Source organism: Hordeum vulgare, chromosome 5H (genome assembly GCF_904849725.1).
Source record: "Hordeum vulgare subsp. vulgare chromosome 5H, MorexV3_pseudomolecules_assembly, whole genome shotgun sequence".
NCBI classification, from domain to species: Eukaryota; Viridiplantae; Streptophyta; class Magnoliopsida; order Poales; family Poaceae; genus Hordeum; species Hordeum vulgare.
The window spans coordinates 12,254,849-12,279,209 of NC_058522.1; the positions used below are offsets into that span (position 1 = coordinate 12,254,849).

The window sequence follows — 24,361 nt, forward strand, 5'->3', positions numbered from 1 at the left end:
GATCACTCTCTGTACCTCTCAACAGACTTTGAGTCAAGGCACACATCAGGTGCGGTACACAGCATGGCATACTTTAGATTCTACGGCTAAGGCATAGAAGAAGACCTTCCTCTATTCTCTTTATTCTGCCGTGGTCGGGTTTTGAGTCTTACTCAAATTCACACCTTACAACGCAACCAAGAACTCCTTCTTTACTGATCTATTTTGAACCCCTTCAAAAACTTGTCAAGGCATGCATCTTGTTGAAACTTCTATTAAGCGCTTTCGATCTATCTCCATAGATCTTTGATGCTCAACGTTCAAGTAGCGCAATCTAGGTATTCCTTTGAAAAACTCCTTTCAAACAACCTTGTATGTTTTACAGAAATTCTACATTACTTCTGATCCACAATATGTCAACCACATATACTTATCAGAAATTCTATAGTGCTCCCACTCACTTCTTTGGAAATACAAGTTTCTCATAAACCTTGTACAAACCCAAAATCTTTGATCATCTCATCAAAGTATATATATTCCAACTCCGAGATGCTTGCACCAGTCCATTGAAGGATCGCTGGAGCTTGCATACTTGCTAGTATCTTTAGGATCGACAAAACCTCCTGGTTGTATCACATACAATGTTTGCTCAAGGAAACCGTCGAGGAAACAATGTTTTGACATCCTACGTGCAATATTTCATACATAATGCATCAACAACTAACATAATTCTAACAGACCTTTAGCATCGCTACGAGTGAGAAAGTCTCATCATAGTCAACTGTTTGATCTTGTCGAAAACATGTTTGCGACAAGTCGAGCTTTTCTTAATAGTGACTTATCACCATCATCGTCTGTTTTCCTTTAAAGATCCATCTTTACTCAATAGTCTTATGACCATCAAGTAGTTCTTCCAAAGTCTACACTTTGTTTTCATACATGGATCCTCTCTCGGATTTCATGGCTTCCAGCCATTTGTCGGAATCTGGGCCCACCATCGCTTTCTCCATAACTCGTAGGTTCACTGTTGCTCAACAACATGACCTCCAAGACAGGGTTACCGTACCACTCTGCAGTAGTACGCGGCCTTGTCGACCTACGAGGCTTGTAGTAACTTGATCCGATGCTTGATGATCACCGTCATCAGCTTCCACTTCAATTGGTGTAGGCGCCACAGGAACAACTTCCTGCACCCTGCTACACACTGGTCGAAGTGATGGTTCAATAACCTCATCAAGTTCTACTACCCTCCCACTCAATTCTTTCGAGAGAAACCTTTCCTCGAGAAAGGATCCGTTTCTAGAAACAAACACTTTGCTTTCGGATCTGAGATAGGAGATGTACCCAACTGTTTTGGATATCCTATGAAGATGCATTTATCCGCTTTGGGTTCGAGCTTATCAGACTGAAACTTTTTCACATAAGTGTCGAAGCCCCAAACTTTCAAGAAACGACAGTTTAGATTTCTCTAAACCTCAGTCTATACTGTGTCATCTCAACGGAAATACGCGGTGCCCTATTTTAAAGTGAATGCGGTTGTCTCTAATGCATAACCCATAAATGATAGTGGTAATTCGATAAGAGACATCATAGCATGCACCATACCAAATAGTGCGTGGCTATGACGTTTAGACACATCATCACACTATGATGTTCCAGGTGGCATGAACTGCGAAACAATTTCCACATTGTCTTAACTGCATACCAAAACTCGTAACTCAGATATTCATTTCTATGATCATATCGTAGACAGTTATCCTCTTGTTACGACGAACTTCACTCTGAAACGGAATTGAACTTTTCAATATTTCAGACTTGTGATTCATTAAGTAAATACTCCTGTATCTACTCAAGTTGTCAGTGAAGTAAGAACATAATGATATCCACTGCGTGCCTCAGCACCCATTGGACTGCATACATCAAAATGTATCACTTCCAACAAGTTACTATCTTATTTCATCTCAATGAAAACAAGGCCTTGCTCATGTGGTATGATTTTGCATGTCACTAGTGATTCGAAATCAGGTGAGTACAAAGATCCGTCAGCATGGAGCCTCTTCATGCAATTTATACTAACATAACTCAAGCGGCAGTGCCACAAGTAAGTGGTACTATCATCATTAACTCGTATCTTTTGGCACCAATATTATGAACATGTGTAACACTACGATCGAGATTCAATAAACCATTGAAGGTGATTATTCAAGCAAATAGAGTAACCATTATTCTCTTTAAATGAATAATCGTATTGCAATAAACACGATCCAATCATGTTCATGCTTAACGCAAGCACCAAATAACAATTATTTAGGTTTAACACCAATCCCGATGGTAGAGGGAGCGTGCGACGTTTGATCATATCAACCTTGGAAACACTTCCAACACGTATCGTCACCTCGCCTTTAGCTAGTCTCTGTTTATGCCGTAGCTTTTCATTTCGTGTTACTAATCACTTAGCAACCGAACCGGTATCCAATACCCTCATGCTACTAGGAGTACTAGTAAAGTACACATCAACATCATGTATATCTAATATACTTCTCTTGACTTTTGCCAGCCTTCTTATCTACCAAGTATCTAGAGTTGCTCCGCCTCAGTGACTGTTCCCCTCATTACAGAAGCACTTAGTCTCGGGTTTGGGTTTAATCTTGAGTATCTTCATTAGTGCAGCAACTGTTTTGCCGTTTCACGAAGTATCCCTTCTAGCCCTTGCCTTTCTTGAAACTTAGTGGTTTTACAAACCATCAACTATTGATGCTCCTTCTTGATTTCTACTTTCGTAGTGTCAAACATCGCGAATCGCTCAAGGATCATTGTATGTATCCTTGATATGTTATAGTTCATCACGAAGCACTCACAGCTTGGTGGCAGTGACTTTGGAGAACTATCACTATCTCATCTGGAAGATTAACTCCCACTTGATTCAAGCGATTGTCGTACTCAGACAATCTAAGCACACGCTCAACGATTGAGCTCTTCTCCTTTACTTTGTGGACAAAGAATCTTGTCGGAGGTCTCGTACCTCTTAACAAGGGCACAAGCATGAAATCACAATTTCATCTCTTTTAGAACATCACTTATGTTCCGTGACGTTTTACAACGTTTTTCGGCGCCTTGCTTCTAAGCCATTAAGTATTTTGCACTGAACTATCGTGTAGTCATCAGAAACGTGTATGTCGGATGTTCATAGCATCCACAGACGACGCTCGAGGTGCAGCACACCGAGTGGTGCATTAAGGACATAATCCTTCTGCGCAGCAACGAGGACAATCCTCGGTTTTACAGACCCAGTCTGCAAAGTTTTGCTACTATCAATTTTCAACTAAATTTTCTCTAGGAACATATAAAAACAGTAGAGCTATAGCGCAAGCTACATCGTAATTCGCAAAGACCATTAGACTATGTTCATGACAATTAGTTCAATTAATCATATTACTTAAGAACTTCCACTCAAAAAGTACATCTCTCTAGTCATTTGAGTGGTACATGATCCAAATCCACTATCTCAAGTCTGATCATCACGTGAGTCGAGAATAGTTTCAGTGGTAAGCATCTCTATGCTAATCATATCAACTATACGATTCATGCTCGACCTTTCGGTCTCATGTGTTCCGAGGCCATGTCTGCACATGCTAGGCTCGTCAAGCTTAACCCGAGTGTTCCGCGTGCGCAACTGTTTTGCACCCGTTGTATGTGAACGTTGAGTCTATCACACCCGATCATCACGTGATGTCTCGAAACGACGAACTGTAGAACCGGTGCACAGTCGGGGAGAACACAATTTCGTCTTGAAATTTTAGTGAGAGATCACCTCATAATGCTACCGTCGTTCTAAGCAAAATAAGGTGCATAAAAGGATTAACATCACATGCAATTCATAAGTGACATGATATGGCCATCATCACGAGCTTCTTGATCTCCATCACCAAAGCACCGACACGATCTTCTTGTCACCGGCGTCATACCATGATCTCCATCAACGTGTCGCCATCGGGGTTGTCGTGCTACTCATGCTATTACTACTAAAGCTACGTCCTAGCAAAATAGTAAACGCATCTGCAAGCACAAACGTTAGTTATAAAGACAACCCTATGGCTCCTGCCGGTTGCCGTACCATCGACGTGCAAGTCGATATTAACTATTACAACATGATCATCTCATACATCCAATATATCACATCAGATCGTTGGCCATATCACATCACAAGCATACCCTGCAAAAACAAGTTAGACGTCCTCTAATTTTGTTGTTGCATGTTTTACGTGGTGACCATGGGTATCTAGTAGGATCGCATCTTACTTACGCAAACACCACAACGGAGATATATGAGTTGCTATTTAACCTCATCCAAGGACCTCCTCAGTCAAATCCGATTCAACTAAAGTTGGAGAAACCGACACTTGCCAGTCATCTTTGAGCAACGGAGTTACTCGTAACGATGAAACCAGTCTCTCGTAAGCGTACGAGTAATGTCGGTCCAAGCCGCTTCAATCCAACAATACCGCGGAATCAAGAAAAGACTAAGGAGGCAGCAAAACGCACATCACCGCCCACAAAAACTTTTGTGTTCTACTCGAGAAGACATCTACGCATGAACCTAGCTCATGATGCCACTGTTGGGGAACGTCGCATGGGAAACAAAAATTTTCCTACGCGCACGAAGACCTATCATGGTGATGTCCATCTACGAGAGGGGATGAGTGATCTACGTACCCTTGTAGATCGTACAGCAGAAGCGTTAGTGAACGCGGTTGATGTAGTGGAACATCCTCACGTCCCTCGATCCGCCCTGTGAACAATCCCGCGATCAGTCCCACGATCTAGTACCGAACGGACGGCACCTCCGCGTTCAGCACACGTACAACTCGACGATGATCTCGGCCTTCTTGATCCAGCAAGAAAGACGGAGAGGTAGAATAGTTCTCCGGCAGCGTGACGGCGCTCCGGAGGTTGGTGATGACCTTGTCTCAGCAGGGCTCCGCCCGAGCTCCGTAGAAACGCGATCTAGAGGAAAAACCGTGGAGGTATGTGGTCGGGCTGCCGTGGAAAAGTCGTCTCAAATCAGCCCTAAAACCCCACTATATATAGGAGGAGGAGGGGGGAGACTTGCCTTGGGGTCCAAGGACTCCCAAGGGAGTCGGCCGAGCCAAGGGGGAAGGTCTCCCCCTCCCAAACCGAAATCCACTTGGTTTGGAAGGTGGAGTCCTTCTTCCCTTTCCCACCTCCTTCTTTTTTTTCTTTTCTCTTTGATTTTCTTTCCTATGCGCATAGGCCTCTCTTGGGCTGTCTCACCAGACCACTAAGGGCTGGTGTGGCATCCTAAATACCCATGGGCTTCCCCGGGGTGGGTGGGCCCCCCCGGTGAACTCCCGGAACCCATTCGTCATTCCCGGTAACTCTGAAAACCTTCCGGTAATCAAATGAGGTCATCCTATATATCAATCTTCGTTTCCGTACCATTCCGGAAACCCTCGTGACGTCCGTGATCTCATCCGGGACTCCGAACAACATTCGGTAACCAACCATATAACTCAAATACGCATAAAACAACGTCGAACCTTAAGTGTGCAGACCCTGCGGGTTCGAGAACTATGTAGACATGACCCGAGAGACTCCTCGGTCAATATCCAATAGCGGGACCTGGATGCCCATATTGGATCCTACATATTCTACGAAGATCTTATCGTTTGAACCTCAGTGCCAAGGATTCATATAATCCCGTATGTCATTCCCTTTGTCCTTCAGTATGTTACTTGCCCGAGATTCGATCGTCAGTATCCGCATACCTATTTCAATCTCGTTTACCGGCAAGTCTCTTTACACGTTCCGTAATACAAGATCCCGCAACTTATACTAAGTCACATTGCTTGCAAGGCTTGTGAGTGATGTTGTATTACCGAGTGGGCCCCGAGATACCTCTCCGTCACACGGAGTGACAAATCCCAGTCTCGATCCATACTAACTCAACGAACACCTTCGGAGATACCTGTAGAGCATCTTTATAGTCACCCAGTTACGTTGCGACGTTTGATACACACAAAACATTCCTCCGGTGTCCGTGAGTTATATGATCTCATGGTCATAGGAACAAATACTTGACACGCAGAAAACAGTAGCAACAAAATGACACGATCAACATGCTACGTCTATTAGTTTGGGTCTAGTCCATCACATGATTCTCCTAATGATGTGATCCCATTATCAAGTGACAACACTTGCCTATGGCCAGGAAACCTTGACCATCTTTGATCAACGAGCTAGTCAACTAGAGGCTTACTAGGGACAGTGTTTTGTCTATGTATCCACACAAGTATTGTGTTTCCAATCAATACAATTATAGCATGGATAATAAACGATTATCATGAACTAAGAAATATAATAATAACTAATTTATTATTGCCTCTAGGGCATATTTCCAACACTAGAGTCGCTGCTACTTTTGCTATAGCCAGAGTCGCTGCTGCCGTATACATAGCACCTGTCGCAGTACTCGTTGCTCCTGCTCCCATTGCCTTGCCAAATGTAATTTTTTTTTAAAAAAAATGGGTGTGAGACATAGCCTAATGGATAGGAAGAAGACACAGAGCGTACTGGCATCGTCGTCGTCCTGGTAGCGCCTCCGACACATAGTCGTGTCGAACACCTTCACGGCGAATGTGGCGTTGCCGTCGTACTTGAAGACAAGGAAGTACCCGTGCCGCTGGTCGTAGGCACAGATGAACTGCTTCCAACCACGATCTAGGTACATGCTTCCATCGGTGTCGAACACCACCTCCACGTCCCACGGCTTGCGAAGCCCGTTGCCGGCCTGCCTCAGCTTCAAGTTCTGTGGCCGATGGTCGTCCAGAATCTTCACAAAATTGACCGGCAGCACCTGCCTGCTAGAGGATTTCTCAAGTATAATCATGAAGAATTCCATCTCTGAAAAGCAGCTGAAGAGGCCAATTACTACCCTTTACAACATTGTCATACAACATTTACAGCAACATGATCATCATTATTAGGCAGGACTTTTCTGCATAGTGCTCTCCAATTTTAGCATTCAAAGTAGGAGTACTTTTTCAATTTGAGCATTCAATAAGAAAAATCAAATCGTAAAATAAAGTAGTATTCAAATTAGCATGCATTCAATTATAAGCAAAACTACATCATCTCTTGTTATACATATAGCATTACTAATACAACTAGAACCGTAGCGCCCGACGGATATCGTCGCGGGCGGTGGACACCCAAAAAGAAGGAACCATCACAGGATCATAGCTCCAGTGAGATCCCTGAAGAACCTGCCAGGTATTGGAGAACCTGCCCTCCAACGCAACCATGTAGCGACGGACATGCTCGTCCTCCTCTCTGACACGGTGACGTACCACCTCCGCGGTGTCCGGAAGCCTCGGCACCGTCACTGGCCCACGCGACCGCCACCAAACAAGGATCGGGTCAACAACTGGCTGGCTCCTCACCAACCTACGCTCCCCGGAAGGTAGCACCTCCCAATACCAGCCGGGCGGAGCCCAGTCCCGGACAGGGCCCCTCTGATCAAGCAGGTGTCGTCCTCCGCCGAGTCGACGACGAGGATGCAGGATAGGCATCGTAAAATGAACTAAAAAAATAAACTAGTTATATTAATTTTCTTGCTAAAAATAAACTACTTCTTATATCAGTGTGCTTTTAAAAATAAATAACAAATTACCACAGGCTTCGCTTTATCTAGAAAAATGTACAGTCTATAGTTACACAATTTTCCTATACATACACAATATGAACATATACATAAATGAACAAAGAAAATACTATGAACAAAAAAATCATTAAAATTCTATTAAATTTTCCTATTCACGCGTTTTAAAAATCCTGCATTTTTTTTACTAGAGACGACACTTCAGGAAACATGTACACAAATTTTTACTTACCTTTGATATTGCGTAACAACCATGTTTTGTTTGGGGTGAAACAGTCAAAGTCGTGATGTAAATCTGACCATATGAATGATTTGCAATATTTCACTTACATATTCGTATAAACATGTGTTTCCCTGCATAATTGAATGATTTTGCTATATTGTTATAATTCGCACTTACAGCTCCTAAGCTAATCTCAACCGAGCAACATCCACTAGTTATACAGGGAAACATATGACCGTGAATGATTACTTAGCACTAACCAGTTGATTTTAAAGATTTAAAGAAGCATGTTAAGTCATACCTGTTCGGGTAATAAACAATTAGAAACATGGCATGCTCTCAGAGAATTGTATGTTCTTATGATAATTTTAGAGCGAAAAAATGGCACTAAATCTTGCTTGTCAAATGATCTGAATTTTCATTTGGCTCCTGTAATTGTTTGTATGATTTGAAACTCACATGGATACGACCATTGCATTGTGCATTACGATAATTTTAGTGCGCAAAATGATAGCATTAACATCTTGCTAGTCAAATAATCTGAACTTGGCTTGGCTCATGTAATAGTTTGTATGATTTGACACTCACATGGATACATCATTTGAGATTTTGAAAAATGCCCAATCTCAATCTATATAAGAGAGGTGATTACTCAATCTCAATGGCTAGAAAAGTACTCACGATTTTCGTTCTTTGCATATAAATTTGACATAAAAATTCTATGAACAGAAAAAAAATCATAATTTTTTTACATATTCGATCATTGCATATATATGAACATACAAACATGCATATTCAACAATAATATCACCAAAAAATCAAAAATTAAAAACAATAAATAAAAAAACAGAGTCGTGGCGGCGCCGGCTCACATCGGCGAGGGCGACGGTGACGATGGGGGCGGCCGGGGCGACGGCGTGGGCGGCGAGGGCGACGGCGACGGCGGCGGGGGGCGGAGGGCGAGGGCGACGGTGACGGGCGACGGCTCGGGGGCGGCGGAGGGCGACGGCGACGGTGATGGGGGCGGGGGGCGGAGGGCGACGACGACGGGCGACGGCGTGGGCTCGGGGGTCGGAGGGCGACGGGCGACGGCGACGGGGCAGCCTGGCGACGCCGTGGATGAGCTCGCGGCGTCGTCGGGCATGGATGAGCTTGCGGCACCGTGAAATCTGAAAATTTCCAAAGTGTTGGCTTATATAGCAAAGACATTGGTCCCGGTTCATGGCACCAACCAGGACCAAAGGCCTCTTTTCAGCAGCCCAAAGGGCGGGAAACAGAGACCTTTGGTCCCGGTTGGTGGCACCAACCGGGACCAAAGGCCTCTTTTCAGCAGCCCAAAGGGCGGGAAACAGAGACCTTTGGTCCCGGTTGGTGGCACAAACCGGGACCAATGCACGAAAGGTGTGTTCGCGGCAGTTTCGAAGAAGTTTAGTCCCACCTCGCCAAGCGATGCGCCATGTTAATGGTTTATAAGCCCCTCTATGGCTGCTTATTCGAAGTGTCTTATAAAGAAAATTCAACCTAAAAACCGAAGGTGTTTAGGTTGAATTTTCTCTATAAGCGCATCTATTTTGTTGCAATTTTTTTTTATTTTATGAAAACTTTTTTAGTTGATATTTTTTGATTTTTTTAGTTCATTCTTTTTATTAATGTTTTATTTGATTCTTTTTAATTCATTATTTTTAGTCCATTTTTTAACAAATAAATACCAACCGGGAGCAAAGGGCGTGTGCTAGCGTGGTGCGGTGCTATGTTTAGTCCCACCTCGCTAGCCGAGAGGGGCTCGGAGTGGTTTCTAATTACTTATTTATTTTCTTTTACGATAATTATTTTTGCTATTAAAGTTTGTAACAAAATTCTAATTACTTATTTATTTTCTTTTATGATAATTCTTTTTGTTTTTAATGTTTTGAACAAAATTCTAATTACTTATTTTTTTATGATAATTCTTTTTGCTATTAAAGTTTGTAACAAAAATCTATATAATTTTAGTTTCAATAATACTAGAGGTTTATAAAAGCTTTTTAGTTGATTCCTTTAGTACCAGTTCTAAGGCTGTTACAAAGGCATTTTATATGGAAACTTGTCTGTTAAAACATGCATATTCATACGGAAACTTGTTTGTTACAACATGCATTTCAAATGAACTACAAAAAGGTTGAAAGTTGGCATGGTATCATCATAATAGTTGTGGAGAAAGTCTTCACTTTTTCTTCGCTTGTGTCCTTTCCTTATTGCAACGTAACCATGGATAATCTTCATCATTTATCAGGATGCTTGGGTCAGCCTTGACTTTGAAGGGAGGAATTTCATGAAACTTTTCATAATCTTCGGACATGTCTATCTTGCCCTCACTCCCACGATGTCCCTTTTCCCTGAAAGAACTATGTGGCGCTTTGGCTCATCGTATGATGTATTCGCTTCCTTATTTTTTCTTTTTCTCGGTTTGGTATACATGTCCTTCACATAGATAACCTGTGCCACATCATTGGCTAGGACGAACGGTTCATCAGTGTACCCAAGATTGTTCAGATCCACTGTTGTCATTCCGTACTGTGGGTCTACTTGTACCCCGCCTCCTGACAGATTGACCCATTTGCACTTAAACAAAGGAACCTTAAAATCTACTCCGTGTCAAGTTCCCATATGTCCACTATGTAACCATAATATGTGTCCTTTCCCCTCTCGGTGGCTGCATCAAAGCGGACACCGCTGTTTTGGTTGGTGCTCTTTTGATCTTGGACGATCGTGTAAAATGTATTCCCATTTATCTCGTATCCTTTCCAAATCGTAACAGTCGAAGATGGTCCCCTGGACAACGAGTACAGCTCATCACAAACAGTGTTTTCATCTCTGAGACGTGTTTCCAACCAACTGCTGAAAGTCCTGATGTGTTCACATGTAATCCAGTCATCGCACTGCTCCGGGTGTTTGGAGCGCAGACTGTTCTTGTGTTCATCGACATAAGGGGTCACCAAGGTAGAGTTTTGTAGAACTGTGTACTGTGCTTCAGAACAAGAATATCCGTCCGTGCATATTATTGTCTCCCCTCCAAGCGTGCCTTTTCCAGTCAGTCTCCCCTCATACCGCGATTTAGGGAGACCTATCTTCTTAAGGTCAGGAATGAAGTCAACACAAAACCCAATGACATCCTTTGTTTGATGGCCCATGGAGATGCTTCCTTTTGGCCTAGCGCGGTTACGGACATATTTCTTTAGGACTCCCATGAACCTCTCAAAGGGGTACATATTGTGTAGAAATACGGGGCCCAGAATGACAATCTCGTCAACTAGATGAACTAGGACGTGCGTCATGATATTGAAGAAGGATGGTGGGAACACGAGCTCGAAACTGACAAGACATTGCACCACATCACTCCTTAGCCTTGATATGATTTCTGGATCGATCACCTTCTGAGAGATTGCATTGAGGAATGCACATAGCTTCACAATGGCTAATCAGACGTTTTCCGGTAGAAGCCCCCTCAATGCAACCGGAAGCAGTTGCGTCATAATCACGTGGCAGTCATGAGACTTTAGGTTCTGAAACTTTTTCTCTGCCATATTTATTATTCCCTTTATATTTGACGAGAAGCCAGTCGGGACCTTCATACTAAGCAGGCATTCAAAGAAGATTTCCTTCTCTTCTTTGGTAAGAGCGTAGCTGGCAGGACCTTCATACTGCTTTGGAGGCATGCCGTGTTTTTCGTGCAAACGTTGCAGGTCCTCCCGTGCCTCACCTGTATCTTTTGTCTTCCCATACACGCCAAGAAGCCTAGCAGGTTGAGACAAAGGTTCTTCGTCACGTGCATCACGTCTATCGAAGAGCGGACCTCTAGGTCTTTCCAGTAGGGTAGGTCCCAAAATATAGATTTCTTCTTCCACATGGGTGCGTGTCCCCCAACGTCACTCGGAACAGCTAGTCCGCCGGGACCCTTTCCAAAGATTACGTGTAAATCATTGACCATAGCAAGTACGTGATCACCAGTACGCATGGCGGGCTTCTTCCGGTGATCTGCCTCGCCTTTGAAATGCTTGCCTTTCTTTCGACATTGATGGTTGGTCGAAAGAAATCGACGATGGCCCAGGTACACATTCTTCCTGCAGCTTCCCAGGTATATACTTTCGGTGTCAGCTAAACAGTGCGTGCATGCGTGGTATCCCTTGTTTGTCTGTCCTGAAAGGTTACTGAGAGCAGGCCAATCGTTGATGGTTACAAACAGCAACGCGTGCAGGTTAAATTCCTCCTGTTTGTGATCATCCCACGCACGTACACTATTTTCATTTCACAGCTGTAAAAGTTCTTCAACTAATGGCCTTAGGTACACATCAATGTCGTTGCCAGGTTGCTTAGGGCCTTGGATGAGAACTGGCATCATAATGAACTTCCGCTTCATGCACATCCAAGGAGGAAGGTTATACGTACATAGAGTCACGGGCCAGGTGCTGTGAGTGTTGCTCTGCTCCCCGAAAGGATTAATGTCATCCGCGCTTAAACCAAACCATACGTTCCTTGGGTCACGTGCAAACTCAGCCCAGTACTCTCTCTCGATTTTTCTCCACTGCGACCCGTCAGCGGGTGCTCTCAACTTCCCGTCTTTCTTACGGTCCTCACTGTGCCATCGCATCAACTTGGCATGCTCTTTGTTTCTGAACAGTCGTTTCAACCGTGGTATTATAGGAGCATACCACACCATCTTCGCAGGAACTCTCTTCCTGCGGGGCTCGCCATCAACATCACCAGGGTCACCTCGTCTGATCTTATACCGCAATGCACCGCATACCGGGCATGCGTTCAAATCCTCGTACACACCGCGGTAGAGGATGCAGTCATTAGGGCATGCATGTATCTTCTGCACCTCCAATCCTAGAGGGCATATGACCTTCTTTGATGTGTACGTACTGTCGGGCAATTCATTATCCTTTGGAAGCTTCTTCTTCAATATTTTCAGTAGCTTCTCAAATCCTTTGTCAGGCACAACATTCTCTGCCTTCCACTGCAGCAATTCCAGTACGGTACCCAGCTTTGTGTTTCCATCTTCACAATTGGGGTACAACTTTTTTTTGTGATCCTCTAACATGCGATCGAACTTCAGCTTCTCCTTTTGACTTTCACATTGCGTCCTTGCATCGACAATGACCCGGCGGAGATCATCATCGGGAACATCGTCTCGTTTCTCTTGATCTTCAGCAGCTTCCCCCGTTGCAGCATCATCGGGCACATCGTCTGGTTCCTCTTGATCTTCAGCAGCTCCCTCCGTTGCAGCATCACCGTATTCAGGGAGCACATAGTTGTCATCGTCCTCTTCTTCTTCGCCGTCTTCCATCATAACCCATATTTCTCCGTGCCTCGTCCAAACATTATAGTGTGGCATGAAACCCTTGTAAAGCAGGTGGGTGTGAAGGATTTTTCGGTCAGAGTAAGACTTCGTATTCCCACATTTACTGCATGGACAACACATAAAACCATTCTGCTTGTTTGCCTCAGCCACTTCGAGAAAAATATGCACGCCCTTAATGTACTCGGAGGTGTGTCTGTCACCATACATCCATTGCCGGTTCATCTGCGTGCATTACATATAATTATGTGTGTCAAAATTGAGAAAATCAGACAAATATCTATCTAAAGTAAGAAAATCAGACAAGTATCGTAAAGAAGATAAGAACAAGAGGCTCACCACGGTGGTGTCGACGACGAGATCGGCGCGGGCGATCAACGACGGTGAAAACGGGGACGGGGCGTGACGGACCCCTAAATATAGACAAGTCTCGAAAAAATGGAGCTCCTAGGTCGAGCTTCGAGAGGAGAAAGCTTAACTAGTGTGGCTCGGGCATTTCATCGAACACCTCATGTGCATAGGAGGTGAACTAGAGCACCCAAATGCCCTCTCCTCGCCGGATTGAAAAAACAGAGCACTGTGGAGTGCTCTGCCGCGGCGGTGGGTATATATAGGCAAGTTATTTGTCCCGGTTCGTGGCATGAACCGGGACAAAAGCCACCCCTTTTGTCCCGGTTCAGGCCACGAACCGAGACCAATGGTTGTGGGCCAGCAGCGAGGACCATTGGTCCCGATTTGTGGCTCGAACCGGGACAAATGGTTCTACACGAACCGGGACCAATGCCCACGAGGCCCCGGCCGCCCCCCTGGGCTCACGAACCGGGTCTAATACCCCCCATTGGTCCCGGTTCCTAAAGAACCGGGACTAATGGGCTGGCCAGGGCCGAACGATAGCCCTGTTTTCTACTAGTGACTCTAAAGTGTGTCTATATACATCCGTAGAGTTAATTACACCCGTGATATAACAACTTGCTCGAAATTAACAGATTCATACATAAACTTTAAAACCCCACAAACACATACACGAACTCGATTGTTGTAATAGTTGACTACAAAACAATCCCGCGTGTGACATGTCGGATGTCAAGTCAGAAAGGGTCCGGTTCTGAATTATTGAACAAACCACCCATGTCTTATGCATGAGTAGCGGATGACCCCCTTGACATATTATGGTTCAAAAATGGCATGAAGTGTCTTTTGTTCGATATACTGTCATAGCGTACATAATATGCCTACAGATTACTAAAAAGCTTTTTTGTGATAAAGAAAGAGGAGATCATACAAATTAAAATCAGTGCATAACATAGCAGAACATAACATCAAAAGGCAAACTAAACAGGTCTGCATTGACACTTCTGTGCAATTAACAGATTTAGAGCATCAAAATGGCATAAAAGTTCAGCGCACCACAACTTGTTCAACTCTAAACGAAACTACTCTATGTTAGACACTTGGTGCAGTACCGATGCATGGTTAATTCGCAGAGGACGCTTGACCCGATGGCTGTGCAACACTAAGCAATACCGATGCATGGTTAATTTGCAAAGGACGCTTGACCCGATGGTTGTGCAACACTAAGCAATACCGATGCATGGTTCGATGCATAGTGCCATTCAAAGATCAGTCAACCAGTATGTGTCATCCCTGTAGCAACGTTCAACTCAAATTTTAGTACTACAAACTACAGTTTCATGTATATGTTCTATGACATAAAAATCAGATTAGTGCACACAAAAGTTCGAGATAGCCACTGTCAAATTTCAGTAAATTTTAGTAATAAATTATTGGAAGTTTAGAGTTTTCTTCAAAAAACCAATACTTTTCATATAGCAATATTAAACCCACACATGTTTTTATGACAGTCACACATGGCACTGCCCAATATCAGCTTTTGCCTTCCCATACAATCAGGTGTTCATCATACTGCCCTCAATTCCCCACTGAAATCTGGACAATTAGGCGTTCACGTGCTCGTCAAGATCACCAATCGACGAATCCATGCGCAAAAAAGTCCCCAATCGTCGAATCCGTGCACAAAAAAGGATGATCATCCCTGCCCTCAAAACCTAACGAAACAGGGGAAAGAAGCGATGCCGCAACAACGTGGGGAAGGAAGGGAATCGACACATACCATACGTTGACAAGAACTCGATCGTCGCCCATTTGACCAGCCACATGCCGCCTCCCTCTCCTTCAACGAGTTCAAAACGACGCAGTGTTGATCGCCTCGGAGACTCGAGGAGCGAGACGACCAGGCAGGGCTTTCGGGGGGGGGGGGGGTAGCTAGGCTGATTCATAGAACTGTGATAATAATGGGTTGCTCTCAAAATATTTCCATCTGCACAGTCAGGACCAATACATGCTAATAATCCACCTTTCAGGTTTCTTTTGTAGAATATACGAGGCCTGGTGCGTGCCAAATTCTGACGTGGTGCATCACGTGTGCTGATTCAGGTTATTTTGTAGTCAACTGTTACAACAAACTAGTTTGTGTATGAGTTTTATGGGTTTTTTAAGTTTATGTATGAATCTGTTAATGTCGAGCAAGTTGTTGTATTATGAATGTAATTAACTCTACATTCGTATGTAGTCTTCTAGTGAAATCTCTAAAATAACTTATATTTAGGAACGTTGGAAGTAACACATACTCCCTCCGTACCAAAATTCTTATCTTAGATTTGTCTAAATATGAATGTATCTAGTCACGTTTTAGTATTTAGATACATTCATTTTTAGTAGACAAACTTAAGACAATAATTTTGGGACAGAGGGAGTATTCATTTCTAGCTTCTTCCCCATGCATGTTCTCACGAAAACAAACCGCATAGGAGTACAAAGTACAGATGAGGGCTCGAAAGGAAAGAAAAAAGCAAACCAGTCCCTACGCTCTGCGCGGAGGTCCCTGAGACGAGAAATGGGATTACATCCAGGGCCACATCGCTCCTTCCCCACTTTCAGGTTTCAGATCTCCTCCCCGCCGATCTGGACCAAACCATAGCCAGTCGCCGTCTCCTTCCTCCCCGGCCGATGCGTCCCGCAAAACCCTAGATCCGTTGACGCCGCCGCCGCCGCCGCCGCCGCCGCCATGGATCCCTCTGGATCCAGCTCGCGCCACGGGCGCCTCCTCATCTCGCCGTCGGTCTCCACCCCGGCCTTCTCCTCCACCCGCGCCCCGTCCTCGTCCCCCTCGCCGCACCACGACCGCCGCAACTCCACCTCCTCCCCCAAGCCGCTCCTCCCCTTCCCCATCCCCGCCTCCAGGCCGCGCCCGCCCGGCCCCGCCGCGGCCGGCCCGGCCGCCTCGCTCCCTGGCTTCGCGCACAACGCGCGCGTCGCGGCGGCGCTCGCGCCCGCCGCGGCCTTCCTCCTCGACCTCGGCGGGGCCCCCGTCCTCGCCGTCCTCGCCCTCGGTCTCGCCGCCGCCTACGCCCTCGACGCGCTGCGGCTCCGCCAGGGCGCCTTCTTCACGGTCTGGGCCGCGCTGCTCGCCGCCGACGTCGCCTTCTTCTTCTCGGCCTCCCTCTCGTCCGCCGCCGCCGCCTCGCTTCCCCTCACCGTCCTCGCGCTGCTCCTCTGCGCCGAGACCTCCTTCCTCATCGGCGTCTGGGCCTCGCTCCAGTTCCGCTGGATCCAGCTTGAGAACCCCACCATCGTCGCCGCGCTCGAGCGGCTCCTCTTCGCGTGCGTGCCCGTCGCCGCGCCCGCCGTCTTCACATGGGCCGTCGTGTCCGCAGTCGGCATGGCCAACGCTTCCTACTACCTGGCCACATTTGCCATGGTCTTCTATTGGCTCTTCTCCGTGCCCCGCACCTCCAGCTTCAAGAGCCGGAAACAGGACGCTCCGTTGCAGGACAGCGATGGCATTCTTGGCCCCCTGGAGAGCTGCGTGCATGCCTTGTATCTCTTGTTTGTGCCGGTGCTGTTCCATGCCGCAGCCAACCACACCACACTCTTCGCGTCATGGGCCAATGTTTGTGATCTTCTGCTGCTCTTCTTCGTGCCATTCTTGTTCCTGCTCTATGCGTCCACTCGCGGGTCGCTGTGGTGGATTACCAGGGATACGCGCACAATGGATCAGATAAGGATGGCGAATGGCTTGGTTGCACTTGTTATAGTGGTGCTCTGCCTAGAGGTTCGGGTTGTATTCCACACCTTTGGAAGGTACATTCATGCTCCCCCGCCACTGAATTACCTGCTTGTGACTGTCACGATGCTTGGTGGTGCTTTGGGTCTGGCTGCGCATGCCGCTGGCAAGGTTGGAGATGCAGTTAGCTCGGTGGCGTTTATGGGGTTGGCAGTGCTTGTCAGTGGAGCAGGTGCCGTAGTCATTGGTTTTCCGCTTGTCTTCCTTCCACTCCCAATGATGTCTGGTTATTACGTGGCAAGGTTCTTTACTAAGAAAAGCCTGTCATCATACTTCACCTTTGTGGGAATAACAAGCTTGATGGTCCTTTGGTTTGTGGTGCATAACTATTGGGATCTAAATATTTGGGTTGCCGGCATGCCACTGAAATCGTTTACCAAGTACATTGTTGCAGCTGTAATCATGGCAATGGCTGTTCCTGGTCTGGCACTTCTCCCTGCAAAACTGCGCTTTCTTGTGGAACTTGGTCTTATTGGTCACGCACTGTTGTTATGCTACATCGAGAACCGACTCTTCAACTATGCTGCCATGTACTACTTTGGGTTTGAGGATGATATCATTTATCCAAGTTATATGGTTTTGATCACAACGTTTTTTGGATTGGCTCTTGTAAGAAGATTATCTGTTGACCAGAGAGTTGGGCCCAAAGCTGCTTGGATCTTGACTTGTCTCTATTCTTCAAAATTATCTATGTTGTTTATCACATCAAGATCGGTGGTATGGGTTTCAGCTGTTCTGCTACTTGCTGTCACACCCCCTGTACTTCTTTACAGGGACAAGTCCAAAGGGGGGGCTCCAAGGATGAAGATCTGGCAAGCTTATTTCCATGCATCTGTAGTAGCCTTTTCTGCGTGGCTCTGTCGGGAAACAGTTTTCGAAGCTTTACAGTGGTGGAATGGAAGGCCTCCTTCAGATGGTCTGCTTTTGGGGTCATATATTTTGTTGTCTGGTGTTGCTTGCATCCCAATAGTGGCTCTCCATTTCCCTCATGCTCAGTCAGCAAAGAGGGTCCTGGTGCTTGTTGTGGCCACAGGGCTTCTTTTCGTTATTATGCAGCCTCCTGTTAAACTGTCATGGGTATACCGGTCGGAGCTGATCAGAGCAGCGCATTCATCTGATGACGACACTTCAATATATGGTTTGGTAGCATCTAAACCCACATGGCCATCATGGCTGCTCATAGCAACAGTGGTACTTACATTAGCAGCTGCTACTTCTATCATCCCAGTGAAGTATATTGTTGAGTTGAGGGCTTTGTATGCAGTGGGAGTTGGAATTACACTAGGCATCTACATATCTGTCCAGTACTTCTTCCAAGCAGTTGTTCTGTATCCTCTTCTTGTTGCGACAATTGTCTGTGCTGCAGTCTTTATAGTATTCACGCACCTCCCGTCTGAGTCCAGCACAAGGGTTTTGCCATGGGTGTTTTCTTTGTTAGTAGCTTTGTTCCCAGTCACCTACCTGCTGGAAGGACAGTTAAGGGCCAACAGTTTTGCAGATGAGGATGAAGCAGAGAAGTTCACCAACATGTTGGCTATAGAAGGGGCCAGAATGTCGCTTTTGGGTCTCTATGCTGCTATATTCATGATCATTGCACTAGAAATCAAGTTTGAACTGGCTTTGCTGTTGCATGATAAAACCACAGATGTTACACATGGTGTATCCGGTGGTCGGGGCTCTGCATTTCCACCCAAAGCACGGCTACTGCAGCAACGGAGATCTCATGCTGCACCAACTTTCACCATCAAGAGATTGGCAGCTGAAGCAGCTTGGATGCCTGCGATCGGCAACTTATCTACGGTTTTGTGCTTCATCATCTGCCTTGTTCTCAACGTAACACTTACCGGTGGCTCGAACCGTGCTATTTTCTTCCTAGCGCCCATCCTTCTACTTTTGAACCAGGATTCAGACATCGTTGCAGGATTCGGTGACAGACAGCGTTACTTCCCTGTGACAATTTCTATTTCTGGGTATTTGCTATTGGCATCATTGTATAAGATATATGAGGAGGCTTGGCCTGGCGCTGGCAGTGGAGGATGGGCTCTTGATATCGGGGGCTCAGTTTGGCTCTATGCTGTGAAAAATGTTGCTCTTCTCGTGCTCACGCTACCCAATCACATACTCTTCAATCGGTTCATGTGGGACTATGTCAGGCAGACCGACTCGAAGCTACTTCTGACACTGCCTCTCAACCTGCCATCGATTATAATGACAGATGTACTTTCTGTGCGGGTTTTAGGGCTGTTGGGAGCTATCTATTCTCTAGCACAGTACCTGATATCAAGGCGGATAAGAATTGCTGGGATGAAATATATTTGAAGTTTTGAGGAAAATCTTGTGTCTTGGCGCAACTGCTGTCAGTCTAGTCTTCAACTTCCTGAAGCAGATCCTTGTGGTAGAGAGAATCAGAGAAACAATGCTCGATGGTAATCACTTTTGTACTGGATGATCGTTATACTCGTTTACCCTTGAGGTGTTGTACTGTAGATGTTTTGCACAGGACATAAAATGCATCACCATGGGTCCTTTACTATGGGCTTGTAGCAAGAAAGAAGCGAATTGCTATTTTTCACTTGACTAATTTTAATTCGTTTTCGGTCTAATTTTTAAACCGTCGGATCAGGTGCTAAGATTAGTGCTGAGAGTGTTCTTCTTGTAGCCAGGCGCATGTGTCTTTTCGGGCTGCCTGTTTATCACCCGTTAGCTTTTCCCCTCCCTGTCTTTTTCACTGTTGTTTTGAATTTTCTTTTCAGACCAGTTCAGCCTTTTCTATCCCATTTCACAAGACGCTAGGTCGAGTCACTGTTTGAGCGGATGGGAGGAAATGGAGGAGGGAGAGGCCCTTCTATTTGTTTGGCAATGTCCTGGCGATTGGGAGCTCTCCCTCTATTTCTGCCTGAGGTCTAACGCTATGAGTGCTGTGGATTTGGTTCCTGTGGAGTGGTTTGACCCCCTTTTGTCTAGATTTTCCCTTCGGATGTTGCTTCTTGTGTTCTGTTGTTCTTGATCTAGTTCTCTGATTTGTTGACTGGGTTCGTATCCTGTCCCCAGTCTCCAGGGTATGTGTGAATGTAGGCTTGTGATTTTCCCATGGCTAGTTTTCGATTTCTTTGTGTATTCAGGGGTTTCCTGGTTCTGTTGGTTTTGCTACGACTATTTTGGGGATTTTTGGCATATGTTAGGATCCCGATGAGGGAGGGCTGAGCTCCTTGTGTTTATTTCTGTTTCATTTTTTTTTTTCAGAAAGTTAATGCTTGAAAAGTAAGCTTACCAGTGCTGGTGCTAGGAATAGGAATGTTGTACTTATGATAGTTCAGCTCCTCTATACTTATTAGTGCTGTTTTGGATATGCATTTTCTTACCGTTGCTATTTATTGTGCATTATAGTGTTCCTTCAAAAGAAAACTCTGCTGTTCCGTGTCTTGGACTGACCACCCTTTAGAGTGCATTATTAGAAGATGTCGATGTAGCATAGGATGTATATATTCCATCTCGAAATTTCATGTTAGCTCTCCGTAAATATGAAACTAATAAGACATTAGTAACAAGCCAGTGGGAAGACACAAAGTTCTGTACTTGTATTACTGGTGTCATAGTAGTTATTCACAGTAGTATCGTACCGGAAGTAGTATCGTACTGAAGATAATGTTCATCAAATTTAGAATTAGGTCATGTTGTTGTGAAATGTATGTTGGGCAATATGATTTTCTGCTTTAAAGTTTTTGGTCTTTTTTCTATGTTTCTGGTTGACTATGCTGGGTACATGTACTTCTTTTATCATTGGTTCTATACAATAAAAAAAAAATTCTTGTAGCATGAGTGTGTAGCATCATACTTTTATTTTGTTATTGTTTGATTTTTGTAGATAACTCTCTTTGGTGCATGATCTGAATTATATCTTGTTAGTGATTTCTGTCGAAATGAAGTTGTGCTTTCACTTTTCAGCTACTCCTTTTAGTTGTATGTATGTATAGATCCATGGTTGATTGCGGCTGGGGTTAATTAGACCAGTTCCAAGCGGAGCCTTAAGCGTATATGAATTTTGTCTCGGTGTTTGTTTGTATGAATTTCATCTGTTAGCGCTGTAAGTTTGAAGTCTACCGGAAAGGTTTCTGTATGTGACTTGCAAGTTTCTGCTAGCGGTTTAACTATGTACGGTGGTGTTCTTGTTTTTCAACACACGGAAGAAAATATACGGCGGGGACAGAGGGAGGATTTTGACCTGTTGGTGATCTCTGATTCCCCCTTCTCTTCCTGGTTTTATTTTTTTGGATTTGATTTTACACATTTCTCTTATCATGCTTCTGTTTGAAGTGTTTGTTTCTTTATTTTCATTGTGGTTTTTTTGTTTCTCTCTCAAAAGACCATACACCTCGTGATTATTACTACCAAGAGATTGGCTTAGCTTTAGCTAGATATATAGAGAGGCAGGAGGAGAGAGGCGGTGCGTGGCGTGCCGCGTTGACACGACCTCCGACGCCGCGCCGAGGCGCCGGCGTACGAGCGCCGCGGCGAGCAGGCGGCCGTGGATCGGCGATCTGGCGGAGTCCGGGTGGAGGTGCACCCACACAGAAGCGGCGTAGGAAGAGGCCATGAAGCAAAAGTGCGCCACATATGGTGCACGCGATTGATTTTGATTGTTTCCAGGTTCCTGGCTAACTCGTCTTCTTCTCATTTTTTTTTTGCGGGAAGTCATAGGGATTTATTTCAAAATAACAGAGTTATAATCCTTAGCGACTAGATTACTGGCACACGGAGGAGCTTGCCCTAACCAACATGTTGTGCTATCTCCACACTGTCCATAGTTCGCTAAACAATTTACAACCCTATTTTGATCATGAGAATTTTTTACAGGAACAAAAAACCTATCACTTAAGAGAAATTTAATCTCCTGAATCATATGACCGTAGGCAGATCTATTCAAGGACGCATCAGATATAGATTTAACAGCAGCAGCACAATCTGATTGCAACATGATTGTGGAACTGGAATGTTCAATGGTCAGTTTAATGCCTTCTAGAACAACATGTAGTTCCGTTTCAAGGACATCGTTGCAATGGAATAACTTGCGGTAAGCAGCAAAGATCACCCCACCTGTTGTGTTCCTCAATATCATGCCCGAGCCGGCCGAACCATTTGTAGCAGTATAGGATCCATCAACTGATAAAGCCACCGCTCCTGACTGAGGCGGTGGCCAAGGCGTACGGGGCATATGGGGTTTACGTGGTTCTTATTCACAACAAGTGGTTCACTGAGCATCGACGATTTGCCCTTGAGAATTTCATCCACACCTCTTGAGATCTGACTAAAGGTATTGTAGTAGCTTTGAAGGAAGGAACAAGATACATCTGGGGTGGTATAACTTTGCCGTGAACCAGCTCATTCCTTAGGTGCCATATTCTCCAAAGGACCATGATAATTCTGCTTCTTATAGATTCATGTGACTCTGCAAGGAGATGAAAGAGCCATTCAGTCCCATCCACTTGATCGACGATCTATTCGGAAGAGGCCACTGAGTCTGCATCAAGTCCCAAAGGGTAGCAGCATTTGGACAGGAAACTAGTGCATGAAAGGAGAATTCCTGCTCCCTGTCACAAATCCTACAATACCCATTTAGATCAAAATGTCGTCTCCTTTTTTCAGCCTCCGTCGAAACGGCACGAGAGGCCACTTGCCAAGCAAAATTCTTGAGTTTGGGGGGGGGGACCTCAGCATTCCACACTAGCCGCCAGATAGATCTATCTCCCAAAGGATTAACACTAGATGAACCTGGACAGAATTGGTCATAGTGGTCCGCCATTGCCACATGGTAAGCGTTTTTAACTGTCAACATACCTGATTTCTCCCGGGGTCAAGAGATGAAATCCTCACGAAGTCTCATAGATGTTCTAATTTTGAGGATGGAGTCCACATCCGGCTACCAAAAGTGCTGTTGAAGCAGCTCCACCTTCCAGTAACCGTGATCATCCAGGAAGTCACTAACTATGTTGAGGCGACAGTTCCTTTTGGGGGTGATGGGTGTGAACGGCGGGCCTCGAGGAATCCATGGATCTCTCCAAACCCGGATAGCAGCACCGTTGCCAACACGCCATAACATACCTTTCTTCACAAGAATTAAGCCATGCTCAATTCCTTTCCACACCGTCGGCGTGTTCCCAGCAAACACTGTATCAACGAAACTGTTGTTTGGGACATATTTAGCTCGAAGGAGTCTAGCACACAGAGAGTTTGGTGTCGTCAGAAGACGCCAAGCTTGCTTGGCTAGCAACGCTTGGTTATAAGCCCTCATATCCCGAAAGCCAAGACCCCCTTTAGACTTTGGTAGAATTAGCTTGTCCCATGGAGTCCATGCCATTTTCCTTGTGCCATTCTCCACTCCCCACCAATATTGACGCATCATTTTGGTGAGATCATCACACACGTAATAAGGGAGCTTAAATGTACTCATGACATAAACTGGTATAGCTTGCGCAACCGCCTTGATTAACACTTCTTTGCTGGCTTGCGAGGAGTACCTTTCGCTCCAGTCAATTAACCTTTTGTTTAGACTGGATTGTAGAGACTCGAACCGACCCTTATGCATACGGCCGTCTGGTACAGGAAGACCAAGGTATTTGGGCTCAAACTCCTGTTGAGTGACTTGCAGAATAACCTTCACCTCTTCAACAACCAAAGGAGAGCAACTGTTAGCAAACAAAATGGAACACTTTGAAGGATTTATAAGTTGACCCGTAGCTGAGGCATAGGTGTTCAAAACATCCCTGACAATCACCGCTTGATCCGAGGAAGCCCGAAAGAAGAGAAGTGAGTCATCCGCAAACAATAAGTGTGAGATAGTCGGAGCACCCCGACATATTTTCACCGCCTCAAGACCTCTTTCTAAAACAGCCCCATGAAGTAGAGCAGATAATGCATCAACGACAAAGAGAAACATGAATGGTGATAGAGGATCACCTTGACGTGGACCTCGGGAAGGTGAAAACTAGTCCAGAGATTTTC

At 45.2% G+C, this 24,361-nt stretch overlaps 1 protein-coding gene across 1 annotated transcript; it reads left to right on the plus strand.

Moving 5' to 3' along the window:
* Positions 1–16,117: 16,117 nt before the first annotated feature.
* On the plus strand, positions 16,118–20,580 carry LOC123398909. The gene is made up of 2 exons (XM_045093351.1): positions 16,118–19,788; positions 20,116–20,580. The coding sequence occupies exon 1, from the start codon at positions 16,304–16,306 to the stop codon at positions 19,679–19,681; it is 3,378 nt and encodes a 1,125-aa protein (XP_044949286.1). The 5' UTR covers positions 16,118–16,303; the 3' UTR covers positions 19,682–19,788; positions 20,116–20,580.
* The last annotated feature ends 3,781 nt before the right edge of the window (positions 20,581–24,361 follow it).